At 42.0% G+C, this 20,331-nt stretch overlaps 1 protein-coding gene across 2 annotated transcripts in view; it reads right to left on the bottom strand.

The window, feature by feature from the left end:
- Nucleotides 1-220: 220 nt before the first annotated feature.
- The window catches only part of LOC118395977 (transmembrane protein 263-like), a 44,511-nt gene continuing 24,400 nt past the window's right edge, over nucleotides 221-20,331 (bottom strand). For both annotated transcript variants that reach the window (XM_035790098.2, XM_052466317.1), the window contains one exon: nucleotides 221-4,177. In XM_035790098.2, the coding sequence (XP_035645991.1) occupies nucleotides 3,897-4,177 (281 nt within the window). In that variant the 3' untranslated portion in view covers nucleotides 221-3,896. The remainder of the gene's footprint in view (nucleotides 4,178-20,331) is intronic.

Genomic DNA, 20,331 nt, shown 5'->3' on the forward strand with positions numbered 1-20,331 from the left:
AGGGTGAGGATAGAGAGAGAGCAGAGGGGTCTCGTGTGGCTCAGTTGGCAGAGCATGGCACTTGCAACGCCAGGGTTGTGGGTTAGATTCCCACAAGGGACCAGTATGGAGATAAAGTACAGAAATGTAACCACTCTGGATGAGAGCATTTGCTAAATGACTTGAAACATAAAGCAGTATTCACTTTTTGAGTGACCAAATAAAATGCAACAAATTGCAATTAAAATACAGAGTAGCTTTATTTATAGAATACAGCATCAGTTTTTGCAAAAATAGTTCTATCATAGACAAAAAACTGCGACCCCAATGACACACTATTCAATATACACTGAGTGTACAAAGCATTAGGAACACCAGCTCTTTCCATGACATAGACTGTCCAGGTGAATCCAGGTGAAAGCTATGATCCCTTATTGATGTCACCTGTTAAATCAACTTCAATCAGTGTAGATGAAGAGGAGGAGACAGGTTAAAGAAGGAGTTTTAAGCCTTGAGACAACTGAGACATGGATTGTTTATCTGTGCCATTCAGAGGGTGACAAAAGATTCAAGTGCGGTATGGGTGTAGGTGCCAGTCACACCGGTTTGAGAGGATTAAAAACTGTGGGAAGAATTGGAGTCAACATGGGCCAGCATCCCTGTGGAACGCTTTTGATACCTTGGAGTGTCCATGCCCCGACGAATTGAGGCTGTTCTGAGGGCTAAAGGGGGCGCAACTCAAAATTAGGCAGGTGTTCTTAATGTTTTGTACACTTGGTGTATAGTGCACTATATTTGACCAGGGCCCCATCCCAGTTTATAGTAACAGAGTCTCCAAGACATATATTAACTAGCAGAAGTGTCCCGATGAAAACAGTAAAAACAGGACAAGATGAAACAGCATGAAAATAAAATAGGTGAGACTTGTCATAACAATAAACAGCATATTGTGTTCAGGAAGAAGGAAAAACGACCTCTTGAAACATGCGATGCATAATGTGAGGGTGTGGAAATACCATGCCAAGTTGTTTTCTCTTTATTTATTTTCAAATAAAAATGTCCACACAGTGACTGTTCAAATAAAAATGTCCACACAGTGACTGTTCAAATAAAAATGTAAGAAACCAAACCAAAAAGGAGAACAAACAGCACACTGGGAACAGACGTCTAGTTTCGATTTACATGTGGTCAAGTTGTCAAATAATGTGAATTCAACGTGAAACATTTCACGATGTCATTTGATTTAGGTTAAAAGTCATGTGGGGAAAAAAAATACGAAATGACCTTACGTTGATGACTTTTTTCAAATCCAATCAGTTTTCTGTGTTGAATAACGTCATCACATTGAGTTATTTGGTTGAAATGTGGAAACAACGTTGATTCAACCAGTATTTGTCCAGTGGGAAGAAATTGGTCATGTACTTTTATTCTCTGATCAGAATGGACAGTAATTCAGGATTACACGTAACAATGTGGAAGTGAATTAGCTAGTCCCAGATCCGTTTATATCATCTTGTGAACTCAAACAGACTGGGACCAAGGCTAGAAGTGATTGGAAAGCATAGAAAGAAAAGGCATGTTTGTTTTCAACTGTCCCTCCTACTCTGGGAATGTCGCTGTCAACTATCTATCAGTATTTATAAATGTAATGCAGGGATGGGCACCTTTGATGGGGGTGGGGGCCACAACAAATCTGAAAGCTGCAGTGGCTAGCGGGTCTGCGTACCCACATTCATACCCACACATGTAGTCAGAGCTACATTTTGTTGTTAGTGGCCCCCCTCTTGACAGTGGAGATAATCTATGTAGATATTTTTTAGTGTTCATTTCCTGCAATTATACAATACAATAATATAGAGAAAATGTTGTACTTTTAAAATAAGTTTGATGCAATTCTACTTCTTGCCATGTGGAGTAGAGAACATTTAGCAATTTTATAACTAATTCCATGCAATTCTACTCATTTTGCTGTGGGGCGGAGAGAAAGATTTGCCGTTTTTAAGCTAATTTCCTGCAATTCTACACATTTGATTAATATCCATGGGCACCCTCAGTCTGTAATTTGACCATGATTACTACAAGTTTAGATAGCTGGATAGACTACTTTACAAATGTAAAAAATGTAAATTGACATGGGCTAATTCAGTGACTGTCAGTGACTGACCTAAGACAAAAACTGCTGATGCACAACCAAATTTTAAAAATGCACCATGTGTATTCTACTATTCTTACTCTCAACAGTCAGTTGAGACCCCAACTGAGTTCACATTTTTTAAATGCGTTATTATCGATTTATTTTTCAGTTTCTGGAAATGAATGGGCCGCGGTCCCTGATCTAATGCAAATGAAGGAACATAAACATACATTTGAGTAAAGTACATATAAGTGAATGAAATGGGTTATGTCCCAAATAGCACATTACTCCCTATACTGCACTATTTTGGATTACAGCCTTATGGGTGCTGGTCAAATGTAGTGCACTATAAAGGGAATAGGGTGCCATTTGAGACGTAGGCATGAACTATGATGCTTGAAAATTAACAAGGTTCATCATAGTAATGTCTTTGATAGGCCATTGTGGAGCGGATTTATAAAATATTTAAATGGACATGGATTTCCTGATTTATCAATAACTCAGCCATCTCTTAACTTTAAGGCCTCCCGAAGGGCGCAGCGGTTTAAGGCACTGCATGGCAGTGCTAGAGGCGTCACTACAGACCCTGGTTCGATTCCAGGCAGTATCACAACCGTCCGTGAATGGGAGTCCCATAGGGCGGCGCACAATTGGCCCAGCGTCGTCCGGGTTTGGCTGGGGTAGGCTGTCATTGTAAATAATAATTTGTTCTTAACTGAATTGCCAGGTTAAATATATATATTTTTTAAATGTGCGTGTTTCTTTGTTGGTGAAATGGTGCTTTATTTATTTAAACAGCTCAGGACATCTGCTGGTATATGTAACATGTATGTAAAAATGTCATTTCCATGACTTCTTCTGTCCGTTTCTATGCAATAACACGCTTTGTTGACCACATGTCCAACTCATCAAGCATTAATCTAAAAACACCTGCATTACAATGAAAATATTTACTGCAAGACTGCAAGGTTCCTCTAACCTTCTTTGTCTGCATCAATAGGAATCATATGCCTATTTTTCACATATACATTTTATAACACATACACTACCGTTCAAAAGTTTGGGGTCACTTAGAAATGTCCTTGTTTTTGAAAGAAAAGCTCATTTAAATAACATCAAATTGATCAGAAATACAGTGTAGACATGGTTAATGTTGTAGCATATTCACATACACACATTGTTTGGTGTGTATTCCCCAATCACTGATGTCAAACTGATGAAATTAAGTTGTGTAAAGTACCTTTGTTTTAATCACTTGTCAATGTAAAGATACCTTTTCATAGTAAAACTGGAATAATTTAATAACCTCAAGCTTTTGAGAAATGAGTAGATGTGCCCTTGCTGAATCACTACCAAATTGTTGTGGATTGTCTTCATATTATCATGCCCTTCCCCACCCAGACCCAGATTAACCAAAAAGACATGAGATCCCTCTCAAGAGTACCTCGGCAGTAAGTTCAACATTCTGGTCAATTCCTATATCCTAACAAATCAACATTGTGGTCATTTCCTCTGTCCTAACAAATCAACATTCCCATAATCTCCCTCTTTAATACTTCCTTAGGGCAGTATTCTGACTTGAGATCCGCAACCTTAACTCAGATTTCCGTGCAAATTGCCCATTGACGTCAACGAATGATTTACACGCAAATCCGAGTTACTTGTGCCTTTTTCAACTCTGAATGGTTCCCCATAGTAACCAGATGGAACCTAAACACAGCAGAGTGACCGGGAGACATTTATAAACTATACTGTAGCAATGGGGTGGTAGTTGGGTCTAGGTCTAATCAGACTTGTCCTTTTTCTTTGGTGTAACTTTACTGGCTACAGCAGACCCTACCGCCCCCACTCCCCCCGTCACCATGGAAACGCTGCCCTTGACCAATCCCACGCCGGCGGCCGGCACGCTGGTCACCACCGTCTTGGTGATGTCATAGCTCTTACAGCCCACCCAGGCCACGCCTCCCCATGTCGCTCCGACCGCCCCTTTGGTCATGTTGAAGAGACCGCCGGTCACCCTCCAGATGACCCCCGCCTCGGTCTTAGGGTGGTCCTTCTCTCCGTCTGCAGGGGGGAATGGTGGCAGAGAGAAAGAGAGAGGGAGGGAAAGGGAGAGGGAGAGAAAAAGAGAAAGACAAAGAGAGAGTAAAAAAAACTATTTATAGATTCATCATTTGTGTCTAGGTGCCTGAAAGAAAGTTCCAGATGAAAGCTTTCCATGCGTTTTCTCAATGGTGTTTATAGAGGTAGATTAACATTCCAGTCCCTCAGAGGAACAAACAGGACCACTGACTACAATAATGCCAATCCATCAATCCCAAATGGCACTTCATTCCCTACATAGTGGACAACTTTTGACCTGGGCCTAATTAGGCTCTGGTCAAAAGTAGTGCACTATGTAAGGAATAGGGTGCCATTTGGGATGCAAAGGGACGCTGGGAAATGTGTAAGATTGTTGTATTGGAGTTATTGTAGTAAGTGGTCCTCCCTAAAGTACAACATCTCAATATGAAGACTAATGTCACACATCTGATATTTATAACTGCACGTAGCTTAGCGGTTAGAGAATTGGGCCAGTAACCGAAAGGTTGCCGTTTCAAATCCCCGAGCCGGCTAAGTGAAAACTCTGTCGTTGTGCCCTTGAGCAAGGCACGCAACCCTAATTGCTCCTGTTAGTCGCTCTGCATAAGAGCTTCTGCTAAATAACTCAAATGTTAAATGTACCTAGGGATGGAGGAGAACGTTCTTGTCTGCTCTAAAGCCTCAGGTCTACATGACCTGGCTGATGACTCAAGAGTTCACATTATTATCTCTCATTCTGTTAGCATCTTCTATTTAAGTCACAATATAAATTGCTAGGGTTTTCCACCTGGTCACTAATAATAGGGACAGTTTTCCTTCACAGTGGAATTACAAGCCTGTTTAAAATAAAAAGCTTATTAGTGGAAACTTCGCTCTACAGCTTGGGGGAAATAAAGGCACCTATGAAATGGGTTATGGTGTTTATGGTCTATGTATGGCGTGTGGCTGTAGTGAACCACAATGCATGTCCATGGTTGTTTTCACTGCTTACAGCTGACAGACTTTCAAAGTGAATGGCACTAAAGTGGTTGTCTGAGTCATAGGCCAAGGCTTTAAAATGTGGCATAAAATATGGACAGAAAAAGCTTTTAAAAGAAACTTCATGAGAGAGTAACAGAGAGCGAGCGAGAGAGAGAGAGCGAGAGAGAGCGAGCGAGCGAGGTCCTTGAACTTGTAATGGTACTCTCCAAAGTGTACCACACTAATAAATGTCTAGTGAAGTCATTATCATTCCCTGATTAATGCATTGTAATTTTTGGGTGAATCTAGTCCAGACTGCACTGTGCAGTAAAAAGGCCTTTACGGCCACATTACCCAATCTCCCCATAGCCCAAAAATCATATACCACTCCACCCTAGCAGATAAAGTAGTCCCTGTCACATCTTTGCATGATTTGACACAGTTCTGTTTATTTCCCCCTCTCAATCCAAGCACAACATTGAGGTGACAGTTTTGCATGTTTTCCAGCTCCATTTCCCCTCCCACCCCCTTTTGGCTTGACAAAACATGCATTAACTAATGTACTGTGGTAACTAGCGAGGGGTGAGTGGGAGAGAGACACTCAACCCAGAGTGAGCTGTTCATGTCATCCCTTTTTTCACTGACAATGTCTTTATAAACAAACCTTAAGATCCTGCTCCTCCTGCTCCTCCTCCCACCTTCTCCTCCTCCTCCCTCCTGCTCCTCCTCCTCCCTCCTGCTCCTCCTCATCCCCACCTTAACAAATACTATTCAGTAGGCCTCCTATTCAATAGAAACCTGGAATAAGCCTACTACAATAGAATATAGGCCAAATGTTCAATAGCTTCCGATCCACATGAAGTACAGATATAATGGGCTCCTGTAAGGGAGTGCGTAACTGGCAGCAGGGAAGTCAGGTGCAGGAGAGCAAAACTGGGTGATCAAGAAAGCAGTTTTATTCATAAAACCACCGGAACCAGAACAATAAACAAATGGGTACAAAACCCGTCGCGCACCAGAGAAAACGTGCACATGCACTTACAATAAACAATTCCACACAAAGACATGGGGGGAACAGAGGGTTAATTACACAACATGTAATGAGGGAAATTGAGACCAGGTGTGTGAGAAGACAAGACAAAAGGAAAATGAAAAGTGGATTGATGATGGCTAGAAGACCGGCGACACCGAGGGCCGCCCGAACAAGGAGAGGAACCGACTTTGGCAGAAGTCATGACAGCTCCTGAGTGGAGCAGCGGTCTAAGACACTGCATCTCAGAGCTAGAGGCGCCACTACAGACCCTGGTTCGATTCCAGGTTGTATCACAACCGGCCGGGATTGGGAGTCCCATAGGGCGGCGCACAATTGGCCCAGCGTCGTCCAGGTCAGGGTTTGGCCGGGGTAGGCCAAGAATTTGTTCTTATCTGACTTGCCCATTTAAATAAAGGTTACATTTAAAAAAATACAAATATATATATATATATATATATATATATAAAACCAGCTTGCGTATTAATTTGTAGGCACGGCAACAAATTCTGTCTCTTTAAATATATGGGTGTCTGGATTGAAGATAAGCTATCTTTCAGAAAACATATTGATGAGTTAGTTAAGAATGAAATGACACATACCATAGTGTATATTGATGTGTATGTTTGATACAGGGCTCATCTATAAAAGAGACCTTGGTCTCATTATGACTCCCTGTCAAGGTAAAACTAATAATACAAATAAACAAATACAAGTGTGTTGGCAGGGCTGTTACCATTATGCTATTTTAGACATATTTATCTGTGGCTGAAAGAAGCACCTCCTACACACTGTCACCATCTCTACCACGTCAACCTGCGGCTCTGAATGGTGGTAGATCTGTAGTAGACCTGTATTCATAGCCACAGCAGAGGGTAGGCCTGCACCGCAAAGGGCCCTGGTTAAAAGTAGCACACTATATAGGAAATAGGGTGCCATTTGGGAAGTGTGCCCTAGGTCTCTTTTTTGCTGTCAACCCTCAAACAGAGGATCCTCATGAACAATGCTGGAGGACAAGACACCAACACCAACTGTCACTAACACTCAGTACCATCTCATCCCTGAGCTGTGAGCTATAGTGTATATAGGAAGAACTGATCAAAATACACCTTATGGAACAGCGGGGACCGTGAAGAGACACACACTCAGGCACAGACACACGCATACACATGATAACACACACACACACGTACACATGGATTTTTCATTGCAGATACGTGGTAGTAGAGTAGCAGCCTGAGGGTAAACAAAGTGTTGTGAAAAATGTTATGAAATGTAATAAGTTAAATTGTATATAACTGCCTTAATGTTGCTGGACCCCGGGAAGTGTAACTGCTGCCTTGGCAGGAACTAATGGGGATCCATAATAAACCCCAAGAAGAGTTGCTGCTGCCTTGGCAGGAACTAATGGGGATCCATAATAAATACAAATACAAATAGTAGAATGTCACAACCTTACACCTCCTAAGCAACACCATACCATGCTACATCTACAGAGTACAAGGAATTCTGTATGAATCCTCTGGAGACGTACATCATGTTGCCATCAAACACAAAACATTAACACACTGCTGTTGTCATGTCTATTAATATCTAATATGACTATGGCTCTACACAGGGCTTCAGACAACACAAATTACACATTCTGGAACATCTTCGTATGTACGACAAACTCCCCAAAGCATTGTTGGGAACAAACTTCCCAAAGCATTGTTGGGAACAAACTCCCCAAAGCATTGTTGGGAACAAACTCCCCAAAGCATTGTTGGGAAGAAACTCCCCAAAGCATTGTTGGGAACAAACTCCCCAAAGCATTGTTGGGAACAAACTCCCCAAAGCATTGTTGGGAACAAACTCCCCAAAGCATTGTTGGGAACAAACTCCCCAAAGCATTGTTGGGAACAAACTCCCCAAAGCATTGTTGGGAACAAACTCCCCAAAGCATTGTTGGGAACAAACTCCCCAAAGCATTGTTGGGAACAAACTTCCCAAAGCATTGTTGGGAACAAACTTCCCAAAGCATTGTTGGGAACAAACTTCCCAAAGCATTGTTGGGAACAAACTCCCCAAAGCATTGTTGGGAACAAACTTCCCAAAGCATTGTTGGGAACAAGCTCCCCAAAGCATTGTTGGGAACAAACTCCCCAAAGCATTGTTGGGAACAAACTCCCCAAAGCATTGTTGGGAACAAACTCCCAAAGCATTGTTGGGAACAAACTTCCCAAAGCATTGTTGGGAACAAACTTCCCAAAGCATTGTTGGGAACAAACTCCCCAAAGCATTGTTGGGAACAAACTCCCCAAAGCATTGTTGGGAACAAACTCCCCAAAGCATTGTTGGGAACAAACTCCCCAAAGCATTGTTGGGAACAAACTCCTCAAAACATTAGCCCGATTTTGGTCTGTAGGAAGTAGGAACAAACTCCCAAAACATTAGCCTGACGTTGGTCTGTAGGAACACGCATCAGTGGTTTGGGACCTAAAGGTTTTAAGAAGGCAGTATTCAGATCCCTTGACTTTTTCCACATTTTTGATACATTACAGCCTTATTCTAAAATGGATTTAAAAAATGCTCAGCCATCTACACATATTGCCCAATAATGACAATGCGAAAACAGGTTTTTAGAATTTTTTGGAAATGTATAAAAAAACAAAAACAGAAATACCTTATCTACATAAGTATTCAGACCCTTTGCTATGAGACTCGAAGTTGAGCTCAGGTAAATCCTGTTTCCATTGATCACCCTTGAGATGTTTCTGCAACTTGATTGGAATTCACCTGTGGTAAATTTAATTGATTGGACAAGATTTGAAAAGGCACACACCTGTCTATATAAGGTCCCACAGTTGACAGTACATGTCAGAGCAAAAACAAAGCCACAAGGTCGAAGGAATTGTCCGTAGAGCTCAGAGACAAGATTGTGTCGAGGCACAGATCTGGGGAAGGGTACCAACAAATGTCTGCAGCATTGAAGGTCCCCAAGAACACAGTGGCCTCCATCATTCTTAAATGGAAGAAGTTTAGAACCACCAAGACTCTTCCTAGAGCTGGCCTGCCGGCTAAACTGAGCAATCGGGGGAGAAGGGCCTTGGTCAGGGAGGTGACCAAGAACCTGACGGTCACTCTGACAGCGCTCTAGAGTTCCTCTGTGGAGATGGAGAACCTTCGAGAAAGAAAACCATTTCTGCAGCACTCCACTATTCAGGCCTTTACGGTCACAGCAAATTAACATTCTTATTTCATCAACACTGTCAAGTACAAGTCTATTAAGGCTATAATAATGAAAACAATCGAATGATTAATGATATGTAAATGTATAAATTACATAGGGTAAAGAAATCTAGCTTTTGACATTCATTTAGTCTCTAAACAGCAGCCTTTCTTTGCATCCTCTGCAGTGAGCATGTGAAACATCATATACACCATGTTCTCTGCTTCTGATTGGTCCATACAAACTAATGTCACGGGCCGATAATAAACCCAGATTCTGATGGAGCCAAATAGTCCCTCACCGTCTGTGTTCTGGAACAACCTTTAAAACCATCCTTGTCTGCGTCCCAAATTATTCTCTATTCCCTATTTAATGTACTACTTTTGTCTAAGGTAGTGCACTATATAGGGAATAAGGTGCCATTTGGGATGAAACCCTTGTCTCGTCTTAGTGAGGAATCTCTCTCAAGAGGCCAGTAAATTGCAGAGGTAAGGTATGCCTGCCGTAATGCTTGCCATAAATAATAATCCCATAAAACAAAGATAACGCCTGTGTCTAAAATCGCACCCTATTCCCTATGTAGTGCACTGCTTTTGACCAGTGCTCTACTCAAAAGTAGCGCACTACATAGGGAATTTCCTGATATTAGGGACCAGCCAATCAACCTGTTGAGGGTATCATACCTGTATGGTAGGCTAGTTCAATTCTACCAGGGGAAGAAGCTTTAGCAGCCTGCAGGCTAATTCAGCCTCTGCTGAGTTTGAGGGGATGAGATTACATCCCAAATGAAACTCTATTCCCTTTACAGTGTGCTAATATTGACCATAGTCCTCATAGGCTCTGCTCAAAAGTAGTCCACTATATAGAAAATAGGGTACCATTTGGGATGCGACCCAAGGAGGAAGAGAATCCAGATACTGCAGTGTGGCGACTCACTGAGTCCAGACGGTCTATTAGAGACTGACACACACACACACACACACACACACACACACACACACACACACACTTAGAGACTAGCTTTAATGTGAACTGCAGCTGGGAGCTGCTGCTTCTGCCATGGCATCATCTCTCTCCTCTACTCTGTGTGTGTCTGCATGCGTCTGTGTTTTACAGTGGACCCTGGTGAATCACAAACCCAGGATACCTCTCCTGTACAATATACAGATTCTCACTCAGACCATTCCTTCTCCTCCTGCATAGTAACTACCTCATAACATCTTAATGGGAATACTGATTACACAACCAAGAGCTCCACGCTGCTATAACAGACAAACACTAGGAATAGATTGTCCACCATCTATGCATTATCCAGACAGAAAAAAGAAATAGGCAAAAGAACATTTCGATTTAGAGCAATAAAGAAATGGAATAAATTAACTGAGCAAACTAGAAACCTTTCAATATATACACTTAAACAATATTTTAAAACGATTTAAATATAATACATAGAAATTTTGTGGGACTATAGTAGATGAAGAATCATTATTTTTTTAGATTGAGTATTTATTGGGTCATTATGCTAGTGTGTTATGTATGTTTGTAATAGTGTGTGTTATGGTGGTCCTTCTGTAGCTCAGTTGGTAGAGCATGGCGCTTGTAACGCCAGGGTAGTGGGTTCGATTCCCGGGACCACCCATACGTAGAATGTATGCACACATGACTGTAAGTCGCTTTGGATAAAAGCGTCCGCTAAATGGCATATATTATTATATATATATATTATTATATTATATTATTATTATTATTATATTATTATATATGTGAAAGTGCGTTCGTATTATACATTGTATTTTAATGTTTAAGGACTCTTGGAAGATTAGTCCAAATGGGGACTAAAAGAGATCCAAATAAAATCAAAATCAAATATACCTACTGTAACATTTCTCTAGCAGATCTTTAGTGTCGTCTTGCCAACATATGTTTTTGGATATATACCGACAGCAACAAGGTGCAAAGAGGGGAATAAGAGCTTAACCTCTCCCTTAGATTGAATGGAGACAGGCAGGAAGGTCTCAGGGTAAAGACAAACCACAGGTCTATATAAACAAGGAGAGCAGTCGAGACTACCACCACCACCTCAGTGTCCTAGTGGAAGGAGAAAACAGGAAACAAAGATAAACAACATGCCATCTGATATAGCGTAGCCTGAAAATAGTTTTGGTATTTGTTCTGGCAATTCTCACATAGAAAGCTAATTGACAGGAAGGACATTTGATATGCTCTTTACATTTGTATCACAAACAATTTTGGAGAAAATCATTAAGGTGGCCATTTTAGGCCATTTTTAGACCTATACATGCCTCCTGTAAGACCCCTGACCCGATTCAGGAAGCTAGGCATATGTCACAAGTCACGACATCACAGGAGAGCAGTTTGAACGTAAAGAACATGTGAACTTGCATGTGTCTTAATAACAAATTTGTAGATCATCTATAAATATGAATAAAATGATTAAATTGCTAGCCTTGTTCGTTAAGCCACATGAAAAGACAGCAACCTTCGCACTAGCTATGATTGGCTGAGATAATGAGTGAGCTGGGCATGCCGAGAGATGAGTTCGGATTGGTCTGCCATATAGAAGGCTTCTGTCTATATGAGCTGGTCAGTCTGTGTTGGTAATCCTGTCCAACGCTGATTTAAAAAAAAAATTATCGTGTAGTAGAGCTGCATAAGTGTTGCTCTCCACTTTCTGGAGGATCGAGTTCTGAAATCAGTGGAATTAGAGTATGATACCTAAAGAGATGGGAAAACACCCTTATCACATCTTCAAACGAAGGGCATTTCAAATCAAGTTTATTTGTTACGTGCGCCGAATACAACAGGTGTAGGTAGACCTTACAGTAAAATGCTTACTTACAGGCTCTAACCAATAGTGCAAAAAAAGGTATTAGGTGAACAATAGGTAAGTAAAGAAATAAAAACAACAGTAAAAAGACAGTGAAAAATAACAGTGGCGAGGCTATAAAAGGAGTGAGGCTATAAAAGTAGTGAGGCTACATACAGACACCGGTTAGTCGGGCTGATTGAGGTAGTATATACATGTAGATATGGTTAAAGTGACTATGCATATATGATGAACAGAGAGTAGCAGTAGCGATTTGAGTAGGGTAGCCATTTGATGACCTTTTCAGGAGTCTTATGGCTTGGGGGTAAAAACTGTTGAGAAGCCTTTTTGTCCAAGACTTGGCACTCCGGTCCCGCTTGACTGGGGTGGCTGTGGTCTGACAATTTTTCAGGCCTTCCTCTGACACAGCCTGGTGTAGAGGTCCTGGATGGCAGGCTGCTTAGCCCCAGTGATGTACTGGGCCATACGCACTACGCTCTGTAGTGCCTTGAGTCGGAGGCCGAGCAAATGCCATACCAGGCAGTGATGCAACCCGTCAGGATGCTCTCGATGGTGCAGCTGTATAACTTTTTGAGGATCTCAGGACCCATGCCAAGTCTTTATAGTTTCCTGAGGGGGACTAGGCTTTGTCGTGCCCCCTTCACGACAGTCTTGCTGTGTTTGGACCATTCAAGTTTGTTGGTGATATGGACACCAAGGAACTTGAAGCTCTCTGAAGCTGCTCGGTCCTCCTTTTCCTGTAGTCCACAATCGTCTCCTTAGTCTTGGTTACGTTGAGGGATAGGTTGTTATTCTGGCACCACCCGGCCAGGTCTCTGACCTCCTCCCTATAGGCTGTCTTGTTGTTGTCGGTAATCCGGCCTACCACTGTTGCGTCGTCTGCAAACTTAATGATGGTGTTTGAGTCGTGCCTGGCCATTCAGTCATGGGTGAACAGGGAGTAAAGGAGGGGAATGAGCACACTCCCCTGGGAAGCTCCAGTGTTGAGGATCAGCGTGGCAGATGTGTTGCTATCTTCCATCACCACCTGGGGACGGCCCATCAGGAAGTCTCCTGGAGACATCTCCCTCTCCAGTTGCAGAGGGAGATGTTTAGTCCCAGGATCCTTAGCTTAGTGATGAGCTTTGAGGGTACTATGGTGTTGAACGCTGTGCTGTAGTCAATGAATAGCATTCTCACATAGATGTTCATTTTGTCCAGGTGAGAAAGGGTAGTGTGGAGTGCAATAGAGATGGCATCATCTGTGCATCTGTTTGGGCAGTATGCAAATTGGAGTGGGTCTAGTGTTTCTGGGATAATGGCGTTGATGTGAGCCATTACCTGCCTTCCAAAGCACTTCATGGCTACGGAGGTAAGTGCTGTGTTCTTGGGCACAGGGACTATCAGCCACGATTCCGTGAAACAGGATATTACGGGGCGGCAGCGTAGCCTAGTGGTTAGAGCGTTGGACTAGTAACCAGAAGGTTGCGAGTTCAAACCCCCGCGCTGACAAGGTGCAAATCTGTCATTCTGCCCCTGAACAGGCAGTTAACCCACTGTTCCCAGGCCGTCATTGAAAATAAGAATGTGTTCTTAACTGACTTGCCTGGTTAAATAAAGGTTAAAAAAAATAAAATAAAATGGTGGTCTGCTTGAAACATGTTGGTATTACAGACTCAATCAGGGACCTGCCAGTTGGTGAGCACATGCCCAGAGCACACATCCTGGTAATCCGTCTGTCCCCGCAGCCTTGTGAATGTTGACCTGTTTAAAGGTCTTACTCACGTCGGCTACGGAGAGCGTGATCACACAGTCGTCCGGAACAGCTGATGCTTTGCCTCAGTGTTGCTTGCCTTGAAGCGAGCATAGAAGTGATTTAGCTCGTCTGGTAGGCTAGTGTCACTTGGCAGCTCTCGGCTGTGCTTCCCTTTGTAGTCTGTAATAGTTTGCAAGCCCAGACGAGCGTCGAGCGTATGATTCAATCTTAGCCCTGTATTGACACTTTGCCTGTTTGATGGTTCGTTGCAGGGCATAGCAGGATTTCTTATAAGCTTCAAGGTTAGAGTCCCGCACCTTGAAAGTGGCAGCTCTACCCTTTAGCTCAGTGCGAATGTTGCCTGTAATCCATGGCATATATATTATTATATTACAGTCACTGTGGGGACGATGTCCTCAATGCATTTATTGACAAAGCCAGTGACTGATGTGGTGTACTCCTCAATGCCATCAGAGAATCTGAACATGTTCCAGTCTTTAGCAAGACAGTCCTGTAGTTTCTAGTAGCATCTGCTTCATCTGACCACTTTTTATAGACCTAGTCACTGGTGCTTCATGCTTTAATTTTTGCTTTGCCTAGAGTTTGATGGATTTCAAATGGAGGGCAGGGAGAGCTTTGTACGTGTTCTGTGTTTGGAGCTACAGTTGATCTATAATTTTTTTCCTCTGGTTGCACCATGTTGATAGAGAGTAGAACTGATTTAAGTCTCCCTGTATTAAAGTCTCCGGCCACAGAGCGCCACCTATGGGTGAGTGGCCTGTTTGCTTAATCCATACAGCTGACTGAGTGCTGGAGTGCCAGTATCTGTCTGTGTGGTAAATAAACAGTCACGAAAAGTATAGCTGCAAACTTTCTAGGCAAGTAGTGTGGCCTGCAATTTATGACAATATACCAGGTGACAAAATCTAGAGACTTCCTTAGATTTCGTGCACCAGCTTTTGTTGAAGAAAAACCGCCCTTTGTCTTACCGGGTGTGCTGTTCTATCTTGCTGTGCAGCTGATATCCAGAAGCTGAATATCCATGTCTCATTCAGCCACGATTCCGTGAAACAGGATATTACAGTTTTTGATGTCCCGTTGGTAAGATATTCGTGATCGTTCCTCGTCTAATTTATTGTCCAATGATTGCACGTTGGCGAGTAATATTGACGCCTTCTACTGATCCTTCCTCCTCTTGCAAATAACTGGGTTGTTAGCCTTGGCGGGTGTTAGGAGAATGTCCTGTGCGACCTGCTTGTTGAAGAAAAAACCTTTGTCTAATCCGAGGTGAGTGATCGCTGTCCTGATATCCAGAAGCTCTTTGTCTAATCCGAGGTGAGTGATCACTGTCCTGATATCCAGAAGCTCTTTGTCTAATCCGAGGTGAGTGATCGCTGTCCTGATATCCAGAAGCTCTTTGTCTAATCCGAGGTGACTGATCACTGTCCTGATATCCAGAAGCTCTTTGTCTAATCCGAGGTGAGTGATCACTGTCCTGATATCCAGAAACTCTTTGTCTAATCCGAGGTGAGTGATCACTGTCCTGATATCCAGAAGCTCTTTGTCTAATCCGAGGTGAGTGATCGCTGTCCTGATATCCAGAAGCTCTTTGTCTAATCCGAGGTGAGTGATCGCTGTCCTGATATCCAGAAGCTCTTTGTCTAATCCGAGGTGAGTGATCGCTGTCCTGATATCCAGAAGCTCTTTGTCTAATCCGAGGTGAGTGATCACTGTCCTGATATCCAGAAGCTCTTTGTCTAATCCGAGGTGAGTGATCGCTGTCCTGATATCCAGAAGCTCTTTGTCTAATCCGAGGTGACTGATCACTGTCCTGATATCCAGAAGCTCTTTGTCTAATCCGAGGTGAGTGATCACTGTCCTGATATCCAGAAACTCTTTGTCTAATCCGAGGTGAGTGATCACTGTCCTGATATCCAGAAGCTCTTTGTCTAATCCGAGGTGAGTGATCGCTGTCCTGATATCCAGAAGCTCTTTGTCTAATCCGAGGTGAGTGATCACTGTCCTGATATCGAGAAGCTCTTTTTTTGCCGTAAGATGGGTTGCAGAAACATTATGTACAAAATAAGTTACAAATAACGAGAAAACCCCCCACATAATAGCAGAATTGGTTGGGCGCCCGTTAAAACTGCTGCCATTTCTTCCGGCGCCATTTTCATTTTCATTTCATGGGAGATGCATCCATTATGCATGATGATGTATAAGGGTAAGATAGTCTAGCGTTAGCTAGCTACATTTTCAGATATTACACGTTTCTAATTCACCCCAGTCAAGTTTCATTTCAAGCTAAAGTGTACTGTTAGCTATCCCTAGCTAACGTTAGGTGGCTGGCTTGTTGGCTAATGTGATGTGTGTGATCTTACATGTTGTTTACCCAGCTAGGTTAATTGTTTACCTAGGTAGCTAGCTACATGTCTTAAGCTAAAGTATACAACACCTGTTGAATATGGCTGGTGTCAGTAAACTTCGGCAAAAAAATATGAAATTGTTGCCAGCAGAGCTGGTTAGGCTGTTTTCATGTTATCCAGAGGTAAAGTGTCAAGTGTGCGCTCTGAATGCAAGGAGATGGGTGGGGCTAAAGCTTAAGAGGGGGTAAAATGATGCTGAATGGGTGTAGACAAAGAAGAGCTCTCTCACCGAAGCATTAAAATGCTATTTTCTCAAAACTGGGTTTACAAGTTGATCAACTTTCAAAGCAGAATTACTTTCCCATTGTCCCTCAAATGCAGTGTATGATTTTGTAGCTCTGAGTCTCTACTTTTATCCAATGTAGAAAAACACAATTTAAATGTTGCTACATAAGACAGAATCCATGTGGTGAGTCACCTATGATCCGTGAAGGTACATGACACAGACAACATCTTGGTGTCATTGTTCTCTCAAACATGGAGAAACATCTGAAAACAAAAATAACATTAATTTCTTCAACATCAAAAGTACTAATATGAACTTTGGATTTTGTTCATTTTTAAAAATATTGTTTTAAACAATATACTCTACAAGTAGGCCTACATCACATTTCCAGAGTGGGTGCTCTTCTACTTTTTAAGTTCTGATACATTTTATGAGCACCACCAACAAAGTGAATGGGAAAATGGATTTAAAGGGAACTCCCTCTGTTGGTGATTTGCTGAATGTGGAATCCTAAAGGAGTGATGTGATTAGTTAATGACCTGTAATGTCATTTTCTATGTATAAAATGGGTAATGTCTTCAAAATTAGCAGAGAACCCACTGAATATATTCTTCCAAACAATATGTTTTTGGAACATTGAAAAGGGTAGTTTTTAGGTATTCATATTAAAAGTTTTAATATTTAATCAATTAATGGACACTCCATATTTTAGAGCACACTATACGGAGTACAATGACACCAAAATGCTGTCTGTATCACGTGTTGTTTACAAAAGGCATATATACATGTAGGTCTAAAAAGGGTCTAAAATGAGCACTTTCATTAAAAAAAACATGTCTGATAAAAATTCAAAAAGCATTGAAGATTCTATGAGAGAATTGACAGAATAATCTGAGATACCAAAAATATTTTTGGGCCTTGGTGTGGAATCGGCCGTTATTGTTCACACCTTGGAAATAGTTGGTAAGTATACACCAAACACAATCATTTAGATAGCCAACAGGTATCCAGATTGAATGCTTTGTAAGATACAGTGCCTTGCGAAAGTATTCGGCCCCGTTGAACTTTGCGACCTTTTGCCACATTTCAGGCTTCAAACAAAGATATAAAACTGTATTTTTTTTGTGAAGAATCAACAACAAGTGGGACACAATCATGAAGTGGAACAACATTTATTGGATATTTCAAACTTTTTTAACAAATCAAAAACTGAAAAATTGGGCGTGCAAAATTATTCAGCCCCTTTACTTTCAGTGCAGCAAACTCTCTCCAGAAGTTCAGTGAGGATCTCTGAATGATCCAATGTTGACCTAAATGACTAATGATGATAAATACAATCCACCTGTGTGTAATCAAGTCTCCGTATAAATGCACCTGCACTGTGATAGTCTCAGAGGTCCGTTAAAAGCGCAGAGAGCATCATGAAGAACAAGGAACACACCAGGCAGGTCCGAGATACTGTTGTGAAGAAGTTTAAAGCCGGATTTGTATACAAAAAGATTTCCCAAGCTTTAAACATTCCGAGGAGCACTGTGCAAGCGATAATATTGAAATGGAAGGAGTATCAGACCACTGCAAATCTACCAAGACCTGGCCGTCCCTCTAAACTTTCAGCTCATACAAGGAGAAGACTGATCAGAGATGCAGCCAAGAGGCCCATGATCACTCTGGATGAACTGCAGAGATCTACAGCTGAGGTGGGAGACTCTGTCCATAGGACAACAATCAGTCGTATATTGCACAAATCTGGCCTTTATGGAAGAGTGGCAAGAAGAAAGCCATTTCTTAAAGATATCCATAAAAATTGTTGTTTAAAGTTTGCCACAAGCCACCTGGGAGACACACCAAACATGTGGAAGAAGGTGCTCTGGTCAGATGAAACCAAAATTGAACTTGTTGGCAACAATGCAAAACATTATGTTTGGCGTAAAAGCAACACAGCCCATCACCCTGAACACGCCATCCCCACTGTCAAACATGGTGGTGGCAGCATCATGGTTTGGGCCTGCTTTTCTTCAGCAGGGACAGGGAAGATGGTTAAAATTGATGGGAAGATGGATGGAGCCAAATACAGGACCATTCTGGAAGAACCTGATGGAGTCTGCAAAAGACCTGAGACTGGGACGTAGATTTGTCTTCCAACAAGACAATGATCCAAAACATAAAGCAAAATCTACAATGGAATGGTTCAAAAATAAACATATCCAGGTGTTAGAATGGCCAAGTCAAAGTCCAGACCTGAATCCAATCGAGAATCTGTGGAAAGAACTGAAAACTGCTGTTCACAAATGCTCTCCATCCAACCTCACTGAGCTCGAGCTGTTTTGCAAGGAGGAATGGGATAAAATTTCAGTCTCTCGATGTGCAAAACTGATAGAGACATACCCCAAGCGACTTACAGCTGTAATCGCAGCAAAAGGTGGCGCTACAAAGTATTAACTTAAGGGGGCTGAATAATTTTGCACGCCCAATTTTTCAGTTTTTGATTTGTTAAAAAAGTTTGAAATATCCAATAAATGTCGTTCCACTTCATGATTGTGTCCCACTTGTTGATGATTCTTCACAAAAAAATACAGTTTTATATCTTTATGTTTGAAGCCTGAAATGTGGCAAAAGGCCGCAAAGTTCAAGGGGGCCGAATACTTTCGCAAGGCACTGTAACTGTTGTGGAAAAAAGGATTACTTTTAAGGATTACTTCTATTTAACTATTGACCTCATCTAAAGGCAAAATGTGACAATAAATAACCCTGTTATTTACATCTCAGACAGAGTTTGATTCACAGGGTCTGGGCATTTTACACCCCCAACTTACACATTTGGTCACACATTGTAGACTTGTAGACTGATTTCACACTGTTCCTCAACTACCTGAAAATAAAATGTCTTGTTTACCGACTGTTTTTGACACCATGCAGCCTCCTCCACGTCACGTCACCCCACATTAGCGTAAGAAAATACTTCACCCTAACAGCCTGTCTCTCACTCAGCCTCAGTCTCAGCCTCAGTCTCAGCTTCTGTTTCGGTGCTTACCTAACTAGTGTTGTCTCCAGGAAGACAAGGCAAGGCGATGCTGAGCTCAGCAGTGCTGTTAACTGAGGTGATGATGACTCAAGTCTCAGTCAACTCAAACCTCCTCCACAGCACAGCACACATATCTGCAATGCAATTAAAAGATAGCCGCATGTATCTAGACCTGACGACTGGTTATTATGTCTTTGTCACTCAATTAACATATTAAGTCTGCATCCTATGGGTCCTGGTCAAAAGTAGTGCACTTCAAAGGGAATAGGGATCCATATGAGAAGCAGTCTAAAACATTAAAACCAACCTCCGTTTTGCTTAGCTTTGACCTTCCTACAGTGGTCTCAAATAGGACACTGAATCATCTCGACTCAGATGTTTGCAGCAAGGCCAGATCCTGTACTTCTGATACTGGCGGTGTTTATATCGGATTGCATTCATTATTTATACTTCTGTCAAATTTGACTTGCTACCTGCACACAGTATTATAAAAACAAACTCTCGTTGTAGGCTGAGCAATAGGTTTGAGGTCGTACGCTCCTTACGTAAGATAGTGAAATACAGACCTCTCCCAGCTACCCAGCACTAAGACATTATACACACATGCTTCGCTGACAGGCGGTGTCCGTGCCTACACTGCCAACACATGAACATGGTCCCTACAGACAGCTGGGCCAG

Source organism: Oncorhynchus keta, chromosome 17, assembly GCF_023373465.1.
Source record: "Oncorhynchus keta strain PuntledgeMale-10-30-2019 chromosome 17, Oket_V2, whole genome shotgun sequence".
NCBI classification, from domain to species: Eukaryota; Metazoa; Chordata; class Actinopteri; order Salmoniformes; family Salmonidae; genus Oncorhynchus; species Oncorhynchus keta.